General features: G+C 37.3%; 1 protein-coding gene and 1 pseudogene across 3 annotated transcripts in view; one reads left to right on the top strand and one right to left on the bottom strand.

Annotated features, from left to right (window-relative positions):
• The window catches only part of LOC146375038 (SH3 and PX domain-containing protein 2A-like), a 59,420-nt gene that overhangs the window by 42,828 nt on the left and 755 nt on the right, over window positions 1-15,837 (bottom strand). For all 3 annotated transcript variants that reach the window (XM_084949554.1, XM_084949555.1, XM_084949557.1), the window contains exon 2: window positions 5,977-6,057. In XM_084949554.1, the coding sequence (XP_084805680.1) occupies window positions 5,977-6,057 (81 nt within the window). The remainder of the gene's footprint in view (window positions 1-5,976; window positions 6,058-15,837) is intronic.
• LOC146375039 (N-acetyllactosaminide beta-1,3-N-acetylglucosaminyltransferase 3 pseudogene) lies at window positions 13,176-15,037 on the top strand (annotated as a pseudogene).

Below are 15,837 nucleotides of genomic sequence, written 5' to 3'. Positions count from 1 at the left end.
ACCTTAACAGTTCTAAACAGTTAATGCAAAATGTATGTAAAAACCCTTGAATAAAAGCTGACTGTCTGAACTTTCATCACATACTGACTGCCTGATTTAAAAAATTCATTGTGATGTGGTACTTTCAAAAGGAAAATATGTCTTTGTCGAACAAATGATGGACCCTAACTGTAGTATCGTCTTTGTATTCACATGAGAGCATCTTACAGTAACAGGTTTAAGATGTAGATGTAACCACGCCTTAATTTTTCCTCCCTTGCCTTGTTCCAGATGTGCTTTACCAGCAAATTCTGTGAGTATCAAGCTGAAGCACACTCAACTGGGAGGAGAAGGAAAAGTCTCAGTTTAAACTGAGCCAAAAAGAAACCAGGTGGACAAACAGAATCAGGCTTGGAGGTTAAAGTTGGATCCAGTCTGTCTGGGTCTGTGGGAGTTGTTTGTAGGACTTGTGCAGCAAGAGGTGGTTTGGTTTGATGTTGTGGTTCTTTCGTTTCCACTTTAATCTGCTGGCTTTGCTGAATCTAAAAATTTCTCCCAGGGCATAGCATGTTCCCCCCTCTCCCCCAAACTATAGACTGCTAACAAGAAATGTTTTCCTTTGAAATGGACAGTCATCATTATTGTGTTTTAAGGGCAAAGCAAAGTGCAGAGTATAAAGAATTGTCCTGGTTAACCACACCTGCACATAGCCATGGTAAAATTTCTGATCTTACGGTAATTACAGTCTAATGCCGAGAAGGCACGACTTCAAATATGTATGTAAACCAGACTGTGTTCTTTAGGATGCTATGGCAATAACATAACTTTACAGGCTAGGCTGTAATTCCTCCAAATCCCAGTAGTTATAACAACCATATTGTTTATTTGATACACAAAGCTACACGCTCATCATGTTATCAGGCTTACAGCTGGATGTAGCTGTGTGCTCCCTCTAATACAGGAGTGTTCACTCAACACTTGTAAGAAACTGCCTCAGCTTTTCATTTGGGAGTGAGGATGACATCACTACTGGAGATCTACGTGGCTACACTCACAGCTCCATGGGACAATTTGGAACAAAAATCTAATTGAAAACACTCCTCATATTTTGTTTACCTTTAATTCAGAGGCTTTGGGGAGCAGAGATGGTGTAATTAATCTATATTTCTATCCTACGCTCTGCCCACTGGGGAATGTCTATCAGGCAACAGGTGCTATGATGTAATGACATGTCCTGTCTTTTACCACACTGTTTGGTAATCAGTGTTGTGAATAAATACCAGAGGAAGGAACTGCCATAAAAAGTCAATCATCAAACATATCTTTATTTTGTCACAATGATGTGAATTATGGTGACTGGAAAAAAACAGAAATAGCTTCTGTAAACTGTAATGATAATCTCTTGAGCCATTTAAAAATAACTGAGCTCACAGGAGAAAGAAAGAAGAAACCGACACAGACACTGAGCTGTAACAGAAGACAAAGAAACTGGTCTGACTGGTTCTTTGCAGTTGTCTACTGCAGCGAGATCATGGTGCAACACCCTTTTGGATAGAGTAACTTAAGAGAATAACAATTTACTACAGTCATATTAAATATTTCAAAGAAATCTAGAAATTCCTATGAAACACCCCATGATTAAGTAGCAATGACTTAAAGAAATCATTTTCTATGTGACAGTCTCTCACAAGATTCTGGAGGAATGGCCCGCACTTCTTTACAACGTTGCTTCAGTTCATGCATAGTTCTCTTAAGGTCCTGCCACAACATTTTAAGGTTGAGGTTTGGACTTTTTCTGAACCATTGCAACACCTTGATTCTTTTCTTTTCCATCCACTCTCTTGCTGCTTGGCATCATTGTGCTATTGTGGGACCCAGTTTCAATAAAGCTTTGGCTATTGGACAGATCGTCTCACATCGGACTTTGAAATACTTTGCAGTCACTGAGTCAACAATGAACTCCTCTGTGTAACAATGTACCCTGGTCTTGTGGCTTCAAAACAAGCCCAAATAATCACCCTTCCCCCACCATGCTTGACAGTCGTTTAAGGTGCTGATATGCTTTGTTTTGTTATCACGATCTCGTCTGTCCACAGGACAGTGTTCAACAAGACTTACTGTTTGTTCAGATGCACATTTCCAAAACAAAACCAAAGCGCTCACATTCTTTAAAGCAAAAGAGTCTTTCTCCTGATAGTTCTTTGGAACAAGCCAAACTTGTTCATATGCGTTCCTGTTTTAACTGCACTGTTGTAAACTTTAACATTTAAAATGCACCTGATGCCTATAGAATCTCAGATGTAGCTCTTGGGTTTGCAGTTTCTCTGAGCATTGCACTGGCTGATCATGGGATGAACTTGCTGCAACATCGAGTCCTGCTCCAGAAGAAGCAACATGAAATGACTACAAGCTTGCAGATGAAAAATTGGGTGGTGTGGAACAAGATTTATATAGTTTAACCAAAACTATACTACAAAACTAAAAATACATGTGAAAAAACATTTCAGTTAACTCAAAATAAAAACGAGACTTTTTTTTTTAAACTTAACTGAAACAATTTTTTGTGAACTAACTAAAGTAAATAAAATTTGCCTGATGAGGTTTTGAAAGACATGCTTATTCAGACTCTGGATTTCTACAATACTATGACACACTATCAGTTAACTGCTTAAAAAAAAGTTATGTGTTTTTATTGTAATACCCTTACTAATTTCCTAAAAGAAACTAAACATTCTCAAACAATAAAAAATAGGCTCATGCCAAAAGGCAGTCGGTTTCCAAAGACTCGGTAATGTACATTGCTGAAAAAGTTTTGGTTTCTTCCTCATTCCTTTAGTAATCCGCCATTCATGGCAACCATTTGAACAAAGTTGTTTTTATTGTATTATGGCCTATCATTAAATACAAAACTACTAAAGGTGTGGTTGCTTTGAGTGCCAGCAATAGTAACAGTAGCCTGTAGCTGTCTGAAAGCTTTAGTTCACCAGAAGTGAAGCCTTCAGACAGATACAGTCACTGAATAGAACCATCGGACTGTTTTATGGTGTTGGTGTCTTTTGGAGCATTTCTAAAGAAAGTATCTAACAAATATCAAAGCTTGCTGTGTAGTCAATCATAACAACAGCCCATCAAAGAGCTATTCACCGAGGTAAAATAAAGTATCTTATTTGCAATTTGCAATTAATTAGAAGGTCTATATCTGTGTGACTTATAAATCCAGTTTATAAATGCATGTCATTAATCAGGCTTGCTAATATAGCTCTAAAATACCAAATGGTGCATCCTTAATAATCCTTTAGACCATATTATGGTGCCTTTGCCAATTCCACATCTTAGTTTTGGTTCTCATTAACGTAGTTAATCTAGGTAATGTAGTTTGATCACATTTAGTCTATTTGTGTCGTAGGTGTCTCCTTGTCTTTTCCTACCAGGTGTTTCTCAGTTCTTGTCACTTCCTGCTTTTAGTGTTACAACAAACAGGATAGGGCTACATTAACAGCTGCTACACTTCCAAGTCTCATTTCAAGGAGAAATCTTGGTTATGTAGGTTACAGAGAGATGGGGGGGGTAAAACCAAGGTAAAACGATCTAACTCTTGTCATTATGCTACACTATTACAATGCTAAATTGTTGCTGCATCATTTTAAATAACCTTTAAATAAAGGCCATTCTGAACGTGTGATACCAATGTTGGAGAAAAATAACCCCTCAAAGCTTTTAAAGTCCTGATTCATGTCAGGAATGTAGGACAGAGAAATTATAATGTAGACAGGGTAGAGCTCACTGCTGGCCTAGTCACTCAATCCCAAAATAATGACAACTAAGGGATTTTGGAGAGGTTTCTGTCCAAAAGGAAACCAGGCCAGCTTGCACACGCCACAATCCCCCCTGTGGAATGCTGTGACCCATGCGACCTATACGCTGTGGTTTAAGGGTGTGTGTGGAGGGGGAGACCACACTCGCTTGACACACTGACCAAATCTGCTCACGTCAAACATGTGCAGGTCAAAAACATTTCCCTTTGACAACAGAAACAGTGCTTGATGAAATTCAGGCTCAGCAATCTTCTAGCATAGAAACAAATGTCTCTAAACCAAGAAATCAATGGGCTTAACTCTGCACATGCATTACAAAGAGTGCACTTCACTTTACGTCAGCAGAAAAGACAAAGGGGGGAGGAATCAGATAAAAAAGGAGACGGGATCCTGGTAATTTATGATAACTGCTTCCCAAAGGAGCAGTTATGAACTATCTTAAGTGTGCTGGAGAGGTTTGAAATTTCAGCAGTGAGTGCATTTTTGGATGTCAAATTGGCAGTAAAAGAGAATACTTCATCTTTAAAAGACAATCAGCCAAACAGCTTGTTGATGACAATGATTTGTATATAGCCAGCTTTAAATTACTAAAACGATTTTAGACACGGTATGAAAAATTGATTAAAAAGGCGTTTCTTGTTCTGTGACCTTATTTAGCTTTTCAACTTGAATTCATGGTTATCTGATGAGATCATGGTCACATTTGGCCCCCCTCTTTTCAGCTTCTTGCGAACACAAAACACGCAATTGTGCTACGAAAAGAGAGCAACTGTGAAGAGTTTGGAAAAGACTGTAGGTGTCAGTTGGCAGACACACAAACAAGCTCAAACTCATTTGAGAATTGAGTATTTGAAAATTCAGACGACAACGAAACCTTTATTGTTCCAAATTATTGCTTCTGAGGCATCCAATAGCTGTCTTATCTTATTATCTTATATCTTTAAAGTCAGGGTGACAAAATTGCTCTTTACCACAACCCCCAACCTACAAGAGCCTCCCTTTTGAATCGAATGCATTTTGGGACTGGCCTTACTGCATTACTTAAGCTGCATAGTCCTTTAGTATTCTTACTGACTTCAATTCTAAAAATGTATTAAGCAATCCATACTATATGCAACATATATACAGGCAAATGCCCTAAACCTAATCATTCCGTATTGACAGCTGCAGACGGTTGTTCTTCATGATTACCACAACCAGACAAACATAACCTGGAAGCAGAGATCCATGCACAAGACTAATGTTTACAAAGACAGGAGAGGAGGTCTGTTTCAGTCAAACAGACCAGGGCAGACTTTTCCTGGCTATTAGCAAGAGACAAGAGAACAAAGGGTTTCCTACAGCCAGCCCACCAGAGCCAAAGTGCTTTACTGCACTTTGAGAGGGCCATTGGAGAAGGTCCACAGACAGCCTTTTACAAGAAAAGGACTTAATGCACTCATTTAGGGTTTAACTCTAACTTTCTTTCTAGGAAACAAACTATAGTATACAGAAAGGCAGATACAACACCCATTTCCAAAACAAAACGTTGATACTGTGTAGAATCTAAATTTCTAAACTTACGTCACAAAACTCATAAACGCTTATTTTATTTACAACAGGGCATAGAAAACATATAAACATTTTAAACTAAGACATTTTACAATTTCATTAAAAGAATGTTTTGGGAGTGCATTAATGCCTAAGAAAATGGGACCTTGCACAATTGGAAAGGCACACCGGTTCTCAGTCCCCAAACATTTACAGACTTTAAGAAAAATACCAGTTTATAAGATTTGTAAATCACTGGATTTTTTTATTTTATTTACATTTTACACAGCCTCCCAACATTTTTGGAATTGGGTTTGTATTTTACTGCTACAGGATCCTGTAGAAGTTTGCCCCATACTGCATTCTGCATTCTGAGGTCATGTTTTTTCCTGCATCTGGTGACTGGATTTCCCCTATTTTCCTATTTCCATGCAGTCGCCTTAAATAAGACCTTTCACTAAACAGGAGCTGAACAGAAAGACGTTGACTGAAAGGTCAAACTGGCCTTGCGGAGTTTAATATTGCAATACAACAACACATAAGACATATTAGAACCATTCTTAATACAAAACATTGAGCTTTTGGGCAACTGCCTGTGCAACTATGAATTAAATCTGTAAAATTATTTTGTAGTCGTTGCAGTGTAACGTACCTGTAGGTCAAAGAATTTGCTGTACCTTCTGTAGATGACATGGGAAGTGGAGTCTGAGTAAGTAACATTGATAAGGTACACCTGCAGAGAAAAGAACAAACAAAAGAAGCCCATTAGGAACAATATCACTTTGTCAGAGACATCATGGCACCGTTTTACCCCTTTCTGACTTTCCTTCAAAGGATCATCAAAGGTCAAATAAATTCATTATGTTTCTCTTTGTCAGTCACACATTGGAAAGCCATCAGGGGGTCAATGAGAGGGCCAATAGATTTGAAGCATTGTGTCTCATTAAAAACATGCATATTGAATTACTCTTGTGTATTTAAGTGCAGCCGATTGAATGCAGCTGATTCAAATATTTCACAAGTACAAATATTGAATGCGGCGGTTTAATAAACGCTGTAAGCCTGTTATTTTCTTTGCTGTACATGAATATGAGACTCTCATTAGTTTTCATTTTTGAGTTTTACATTACCAGTGTCACATGAGTCCACTGTTTGAAGGGAAAAATTGGCTTCCGTTGTGTCAAGTTCTGCCAGTTCTACCACCACAAAAGATAACAAGGAAAGGAAGTGCTGACTCATACTAACGCGCAAACAGGAGTATCCTTTCCTTGGCACAAATCGGTCATTTACAAAATACTCCCAAAATAAATGTTTTATTTACCTCAACAATAAAGAGCGCTCACCCTGAGGTTCGGAAACAGATGGCTACACCTAATACATTTTCATCTAAACCCATGGCGCAGAGTATTTATAAAAGCATCATTTACACATATGGTGGCAAGCTGCAAGGACATCAGTTACTAGTTTGAAATTAAGTCTTCTTTCTGCAAACTGCTTATTACAAAATAGTTTTCCAGCAGCTCGCTAATTAGACACAGACAGCCTAACCAAACTTTCTCATATTAGGCAAAAGCACAGTTCACTTCAGAAGCGGAGGGGCTGCAGAATATTATCAGAATATTAATTTGCCATCTGGAGAAGCTGGGACTGGGAATTAAACCACTAACCTTGCAATTAACAGATGGGTACTCTAAAGCTTAAGCCACAGCTGCCAAGGTAATATTTGATGTCACTTTTGGTAATTTAAGGTGATCTCTACGCAGTAGTGATATAATGTGTGACACTTTAAATGTCATGTTTCAGTTGTATTTATATTTATGTTTATTGTTATGTTATGTTATTCTGATTTTAAAAAATAATAATAATAACAATAATAATATTTTTCTTCTGTCTCATGTATAATTGCTTACACACATGATTTCAGGAGAATTGTATAGCACCTGTGTCGTTTAGGAAAGGGAGCTTACACAAGAAACCACACATGACACTCACTAACTGAATGCACCATGCTATTTACTGAGGTATTCACACTTTGGCACAATCAGATGGCACACAGACTTGACTCTAGCTAGTTTTGTAATTTTCCATCAGTTTTCAATTGTTTCCAGAGTGGGTTTGTTCATTTCAGCTTAGCTTTGTTTTAATCAGTTTCAGTGTTTTAGCCTTTTTAATCATTATAATAGGGTGTTCTTTGTCAGGAGCTGACAAAGTAATTTGTAATACCAAATTACAACACAATCACATTTTGTAAAGGCTGTTGACTCACAGTCATGCAGACCTCCCAAGCCTTACTAAACAGATACATCAAAGCCTCCTCAGGCTTGGTTGACTAATTTGACCAAAGACTAAAACTAAAGACATTTCATGTATCTTCTTTTTCAACATGGAGGTTGAGTTAACTAGAAAAAACACTGCTTAAACCAGACCACATGCATTGGATATTTGAATTCTTCTTTCCGTGTTTAGCTGAGCTCGGAGCAATTGTGTAACTCTGTTGTTCACACACATTCACGAAGCTGTGAGAGTTTAAATACCTCGATTGGTAGTCACAGCTGACAAGCATGTACTTAATGTAAATGTGTAAGTATCTAGTTACCAGGAGTGTTAATATAGTAAACAGAGGATTTGACATCTCCTCTACCATAAGCATCCTTTGGAAGTATATGTAAACAAGGCTTAGTTGCTGTACTCTTTGGCACCACTGCTACAACTGCCTGGAAGGAAGTCACACTTGGACAGTTGAGACAAAAGACAAAGGGCTGCTTCTTTCCTCTCTCAATACCGGATAAGCATTCCAGTTGCTTAGCTCATATATAATGAGATTCCCTCTGGGGGACTTCCCAGTCAAACCTCACCTCCGGCTTTAATCCCAAGAGAAAAGGTCTGTGCCCTGTCTTTAGCTGCCTTGGGGACCCTCCCTCAGCAGGAGATGGATGATTCAATTGATCCCAACTCTCAGGTTAATTAATCCAATTGGACCTGATGGGCTAATTGATTTTTTGCTGTCCCACTGAGACATGGTTCAACTGTTATGGCTCAACAGTTTGAGTGAGATAACATTAAGGCCAGAAAGTCCACAGCTTAAAAGCAGCTCTTAGAGGCTATAAGAATCCTAACAGGCACAGAAGGAGATTAACATCCTGACACATCCTGACACAATTACAGTAGCATGTAAGCATACTAATATTTTCTAAAGGAGCACTTGTATGCAGTTAGTTTTAATGTCAAGTATTTAACTATAAATAAAAGCACAGGAAAAATGCACATTTTGAGTTTGTGAATGAAAAATCAAGGTCTAGGATTCATCGCTTTTCACAGCCATACTGTCAATACCTAAAATTTCTGGTTATTCAATGCAATTGTATTTATATAGCACAAAATCATAACAACGGTCATGTGAGGTAAAGACGCTGCAGTAATACAAAGAAAATCTGCAAATTATCCATTTCCAAAAAACATTGTTGTTAACATTATTAAGCATTATGCACTTTTAATTACACCCATATTAATTTTTGCCAAATATGGTCAGTGGACTGGTACTTATATAGTGGCTTTCTACTCAATTTTGGCAAGAGTCACACAATCACACACACATACATTCATACACCTGTGAAGTACTTTAACTAATATTCAAACAGACATTCACACAGTGGACATTCACGGAATAGTATTTGGGGTTCGGTGTTATTTGTGTGAATTTGCTATTTAAAATATATATAAACAAAGATGTCCTGTAAAGATCACCTTTCAGTGACAAAACAAACATGCTGCACTTGCTGATGATAAGACTGTAATTACATTGTCATCCTAAAATGCAAACATAAAGATGAGTAAGCAACTGTTAAAAAGAGACATGGCAGGCTCGGGGGAGGGGCCAATTTTGGGCAAAGGTTTCTTCCTGTTAAAAGGAATTTATTCAAATAATCATAATAACTCATAATAATAATAATAATAATTTCACACAACACTTTTATGTACGCCTAACTGCTTTTTGTAACATATCCATACCACAGACTTTCACACGCAGACACTGAGTGAAAGTATCAGGAGCTACTTTGGGTTTAGTATGTTTCCCAGGGATACTTGAACATGCATACTTGGAGGAGCCAGGGATCCTTTCCAATTGGTAGGCGACCCACGCTACTGCTCAAGTCCAAACCAACAGCACCTGGTATTCTCAGGGAGTCTCCCATCGAAATCCCAGCTAGGCCCAAACTTTCTTTTCTCCTGAGATCAGATGAGATCAGGTGTACTCAGAAAGGTATGGCTTTAAGCCATATCTTAATGACTTTATTATATGAAGAGATATTTTGGACAGTTGAGGCATTTCTTGCCTGATTATACTTCTATTCTCAGAGTTTCTCTCTTCTCATGTTATGCTATCAAGAATATAAGCACGCGAGCATGTTCAACATGGACGGTCAACATATTATACCTACCACATATATCCCGAGAGGCCAGGCTCCAAGCAGACTAGTATAACACGAATGACAACTCAGCTGTCACAGACGGTCTCAAACCATCCATGTTAACAATAAGATGTAATGTAGGCTTAAGATTGAGACCTTGTAATTTACGTAACCTTTTTTCTGAGAAAGTGAAACTCATCGACTATTTCTACTACTAGTGAATCAAGAATATTCATGTATTCAAGTGATGTAATTTTAAACTATGCTTCGGTTCTGCCAAAGATTTCTTCCTGTTAAAAGGGATTTTAAACAAGGGTTTTAAGGGATTTTTTTAACTGATCCACCCATAATACCAGTACCAGTGTTATTAAAAAGGAAAGTTTTAAGCCTGGTCTTAATAGTAGAGAGAGTATCTGTCTCCTGAATCTAAACTGGGGAGCTGGTTCCACATAAGAAAAGCCTGGAACCTAAAAGCTCTCCCTCCCAATCTACTTTTAAATAATGTTGTCAGGAGAAGGATTTTACATTTGATTCTGCATTTAATGGGGAGCCAATAAAGAGAAGCTAATATGGGAGAAATATGGTCTCTTCTTCAGTTCTAAGGTCAAATGGGACTCTCCACCATTTGACCTTAGAGCTGAACAAGCTTCTCGGATGAGAGGTGAAACGAGAGGTAAAAAACCATAATTCATTTCATCAGAAGATTTCCGAATATCTCTCATAGACAATAGAAAGTCTAAAAAAAGTATATCCATGATAAACATAAACAGTGTAATAAAAAAAATATCCTGCATAAAATAGAACAGTTTGTTATATAACCCCCAATCAGTCATTTAAAGCCCCAGTCACATGGGCCCAGGCTAGCCAGGACCCTCTAGCAAATCCCAAACTACCAGGAACTGCAGTAATTTGATGGGCCAACCCCACATTTTTTCCGAGTCACCACTTGTTGACAAAAGACCACAGCCAGTTTCTAAGCCTATTTGACTGGGGTTTTGCATAGCTTAGTCGCTTGAGCATTAAGTCTCAGCGATGACGAGCAACACAACCTGAGAAGTTAAACAAGTTTGTGTGCCACAGTGACTCGTATTTCACACAGCTAACTCAGCTATCAGAGGAGACTTGGCCCTCACTTCGGTCAGACAAAATGATCAGGTAATCATTGACTTTTCTGTCATATGCCGTTTGTATAAAGACAATAATGTGCTTTAACCTCCTAGGACCTGGCGTCCACATATGTGGACATCACATTTTGGGTTATTTAGACCAAAATACTGAATTTTGCTCTACAAGGGCCTGATATCCACTTATGAGGACATTATACTGCTACTGTTCAATCAAAATTTTAAACGAATATTCTCATATGTGGCTCTTATTTTTCTTAAAAACAAAAATAAGGTAAAAAAAATCTGGTAATTCTTTGTTTTTACATTCATCACCCAATGTGACCAAATATCAAAGAGAAATTTAAAATGCATGCCGTGTAAGAGTTCGGGTCTTAGGAGGTTAATTTTGTTAAAACTTGTATTGGTTTAGACAAGATAAGCTGAGATGATGTTTGAATGAGAACTTTTCTGTCATTCTAAGAAGTCCTGAAAAAGATTCTTAGCTTTCAAATACACTATCACTGAGAGGCTATATTCCTTTATAAGTTAACTATAAGAGGAAATAAAGATAAGTTACAAGTCAAACAATTCTAGCATTAAAGCTAGAATGATATAATACTAATGTTATGTGTGTGTATGTGTGTATGGTGGGGGGGGGGGGGTTCTGTAGCATTATGATTTATTATTCATTGAATTTGCATTTTATCACAGTTAATAGTTCGCTAGAAAGCTTACTGTTTCGCAGACGTTTAGGAAATAACAGTAAAGAAAACAGGATGATCTACTTCTAGCGTTTCAGTGAACTGGAAGATTGGTTCTAGTGACAACACTCCAATTTCCATTTCAGTCATTGTCACACCTGTTCAAGGTGAAGAGTTCAGGTTATGTTCAAAATGCTGACTTTAAGTAATTTGATTATATGGACATTTTGCATGCAATTTTGTTACATAAGTATAATGTCAAAAGTAAATTTATTAGAATATGATCAAATTAAATGTACTTGATTGGTATACATTCAGTTTATTCCGAACTAATTTTAATGATATATTATTTTAGTAAAAACACCTTTGATTTGATACATTTTTACTTTTTAATATACTTCTGTCATTTATGGTGTAACCTAAGAATGGTTACACTTAGTTAGACACAGTTTTAAATGTTTTATTATATAATTACAGAATATCTGGAGCTTTTTGAAAAATGTCAAATAAAATAAAAAAATGTTTTATCAGATATAAACCATGACTCCAAAATCTGAATTCCTCCAAAGAAGTTTCAATAAGAGATCAATCCTAAAATGTAACACAACAAAATGTACTGTTCCTATATCAGTTATATTAAGCTATTATTTTTTATTAACCTCCTTATCAAAGAGGACTGCAAGTAGTTGGGGAAATCAAAGATTGAGTCACTCTGATTGACTCCAAGCCCTCTAGGACAATTTTTTGTCATTTTTGCAAATAACAGCTGTGTAATTTAAAGGCAGAAATATTATCAACAAGCTGCAATCAATCCAAGTCAGTCTGTGCCAGTGAGTGCAACTCCTCTGCAATACATCTCTTTGTAATAGTGGACTCGAGTCAGCTGGGCAGTAGCTGGTTAATTCTGGTTATACTCCTGTATAAAAGCAAGGTTGCCTGGTAGTTTGATAGTATGTCATCACTGGTAACATCAGTGATGTGCTTTTCAGAGGCCTACCTTCAACGCGTCAAATCACAACAAAAGTTCACCTTGAGGGAACTCAAGGTGCTTTACATTGTAAGGTAAAGACCTTACAATGTTACACAGAAAACAGAAAACCTCAAAATGAATATGACTCCCTACCAGTAGAGATTAATAATAACACATAATTAAATGCAGAGAGGTGTATAAACACATAGTGAGCGAAAAAGGTGACTGAAGAAGAAACATTTAATGCTTCATGGGATGTTCATCTCCCAGCAGCCTAGACCTAGTACAGCGTAACTAAAGGAGGATTCAGGATCACCCGATCCAATCCTAACTATATGCTTCATCAAAAAGGAAAGTTTTAAGCCTAAACTTAAAAGCAGAGAGGGTGTCTGTCTTCCAAATCCAAACTAGAAACTGGTTCCACAGAACCAGCCTGAGAGCAAAAAGCCCTAATGGGGTGATACGGTACTATAAGGTCATTAAGTTAAGATGGGCCCTGATTATTCAAGAGCTTGTATGTGAGGAGCAGGATTTTCAATTCAATTCTGGTTCAACAGGGAGCCAAGTCAGAGAGACCACACTTCATTTTTAGTTAGTCATGCATTAGACACGGCCTATAGAAACTATGTATGTATGTCTTAAGGCGTTATTTATTGATACATGCCTGATTGAAATTTCTGTTGAGTAACTATTTATTTATTTTTTCACTGTTTCCAGGGCCGGCCACATCGAAATTGTTATGCTCTTAGGATCACTTCTCTCTGTTGTTTTTTTTCTTCAATATTATAGCGACACTGAAATGTTCCGCTCACCAAAACTTGTAAAAATGTATAACAATTCCTATAAATACTCATTCCCAAAATGTGAACAAAACGTGGCTGCTGTCAGAATCTCAGGCTTCGATGGTTTCCCTGATATACTTAAAGACTTTCTTTACTATCGTCACTGTCGCCATTTTCCCATGATTCTGGACCTTCCTGACAAATGCGGAGGCATCGAAGAACCTGAAGACATCTTCCTTCTGCTTGTAATTAAAAGCTCCCCCATGCATTATGAACGACGTGAAGTGCTGCGAAAAACCTGGGCTCAAGAGAGGTCATACAAAGGTTTGCGGATTCGAAGGATTTTCATCCTTGGAACAATGGGTAATAACTTTGAGAAAGAGCGATTGAACAAACTCCTCAAAACAGAGCACCAGGAACACAATGACATCCTCCAATGGGACTTTCAAGATACATTTTTTAATCTCACTTTAAAGCAGGTTCTATTCCTCAAATGGATGAAAAGGAACTGTCAACAAGTTCATTTTTTGCTAAATGGTGATGATGACGTTTTTGCCAATACGGACAATATTGTGGACTACCTCCATGGTCGCCGTGACAATAATGGAAGCCAGCATCTGTTTACCGGTTTTCTGATACAGAATGGATTTCCTATAAGATGGGACAGGAGCAAGTATTTTGTTCCATCTCAAGTATATGAAAAAAATGTTTACCCCAACTATTGTGGTGGTGGGGGCTTTCTTTTGTCCAGCTTTACAGCTTTAATGATATATAGCTATTCCAATGCCATTCCACTTTTTCCTATTGATGACGTTTACATGGGAATGTGCCTGGAAAAAGCAAAACTGGCACCAGCACCTCATATCGGTATAAAGACACTCGGATGGTACATTCCCTCCAAAAAAATAGATCAATATAATCCTTGCTATTTTAAAGATTACCTCTTGGTACACCAATTCTTTCCTAATAATATGTACCTTATGTGGCATCAAATAAATGACCCTAATCTGAAATGTGGTGTCACAAATTCGTCTAGGACGATCCAAACTTAAACCTACGGTTAGTGATATTGCATTTTATGACTTTAAGTCACAGCAATCATTGAATCATGTAAAAGTTTTAACCTGATATATCACGTTTGCCCATATAGACAGTCAGCCAGACAGCCACTGTTACATGAATGACATAATCACAAACAGTACATAAAAGATTCAGTACTGATTTTATTTCTGATTTGTTTTTTTGTTTTTTTTTAACATGTGCATTGTAAATAAATGTGAATTGAGTTGAGGTAAGTCTTCAGATTGGGAAGTAATGTCCAGCTTTTGAATATAGTCTAAGGGTCGAAAGTGTTTGTCATGTTTTCGTATGTTGCGGGTAATCCACAAACACAGTTATGTTCACTGCGAGTAGGCCAAATTCAATAAAGTGGGTTGGTGCTCGGGGGCACTAGTATTTGAAGTATTCATCTGAAGTATTAATTAATTACTTTTCCTGCTTTAACTGTGACTGGGGATGCACTATTATTTAACCAGTAATGACATTTGATGTCAGAGTGAAAAAAATGCATTTATTGAAGGCAACTTGTGATTTTTATCTGTTTGTAACGTTAATGCAGTGTAGAATTGAAATACTTTTTAGTTATTTGTTTGTAGTTGTTTTGTTTAAAGTAGGGGTTTGTTTGTTTCAATGGGGCAAAATGTTTGTTAATGAATAACAAACACAAAATAAAAAGGAGACTACTTGTCAACCAAAACGTTATTGTAAAGAGTGATCTGTTCATCCATTAATATGATACATTTAAGTGAATTTGGGTGGTTGTTGTGTAGATATGTATGCTAAGTTTGGTGTTGTGTTAGTTCAAATCCATATTAACCCATTCTAGCCTCAACAAGAAGTAAGGTTCAAAGCTTAAATTACAGGTTTGACATCTACAGCATACGCATTTGCTTTGTAAATGAGCTCTCCTTTGAGGAAACAAAACATATCAGTTACCAAAGGTCCCAGCTTAACAGAGTTTGAATAAAGTTAATCCCTGGGTTAGCTCGTTCTCATCTAACATTCAAACATGAACACATCACTTTTTCTGCACTTTAGATTGTTAGGTGAACAATGAAAAGCAAAAAATCACTGGGGAAACAGGGCACCACAGTTAGTCTGCATGCCATATACACAATTAAAACATTAAATATATATGTGTGTAAAAATATAGCTGCAAATCCCTGACTACTATTTTTGCTACGTCTATTTAAACGATGGTGCTGCTTAGGGTGCAGCCCAAGTCTTAGGATCCTCATCCAGCTGGCTGTAACGTATATGTGATTTCAGTTTGTTTGTGTTTTTAAGCCTCCGTGTGTGCTGTCGGCTCTGTCAGACGTCAGACACAGTGACACTGTATTTTACAGGCAAAAATAAAATGCTGGTGTTTTTCTGGCACGACAGTACAGCACTAAGCAAAAGCTTGCAAGAAGACTATTACTTTAAACATTTTTTAAAACACAATTACTTTAGTTTATTAAAATACCCAAATAAATCAAAGCGTCTG

Source organism: Perissodus microlepis, chromosome 13, assembly GCF_051167445.1.
Source record: "Perissodus microlepis isolate ML-2025 ecotype Zambia chromosome 13, ASM5116744v1, whole genome shotgun sequence".
In the NCBI taxonomy this organism is placed as follows: domain Eukaryota; kingdom Metazoa; phylum Chordata; class Actinopteri; order Cichliformes; family Cichlidae; genus Perissodus; species Perissodus microlepis.
Note: the sequence above shows the minus strand (reverse complement) of the source record. Positions and strands in the feature narration are given on the sequence as shown.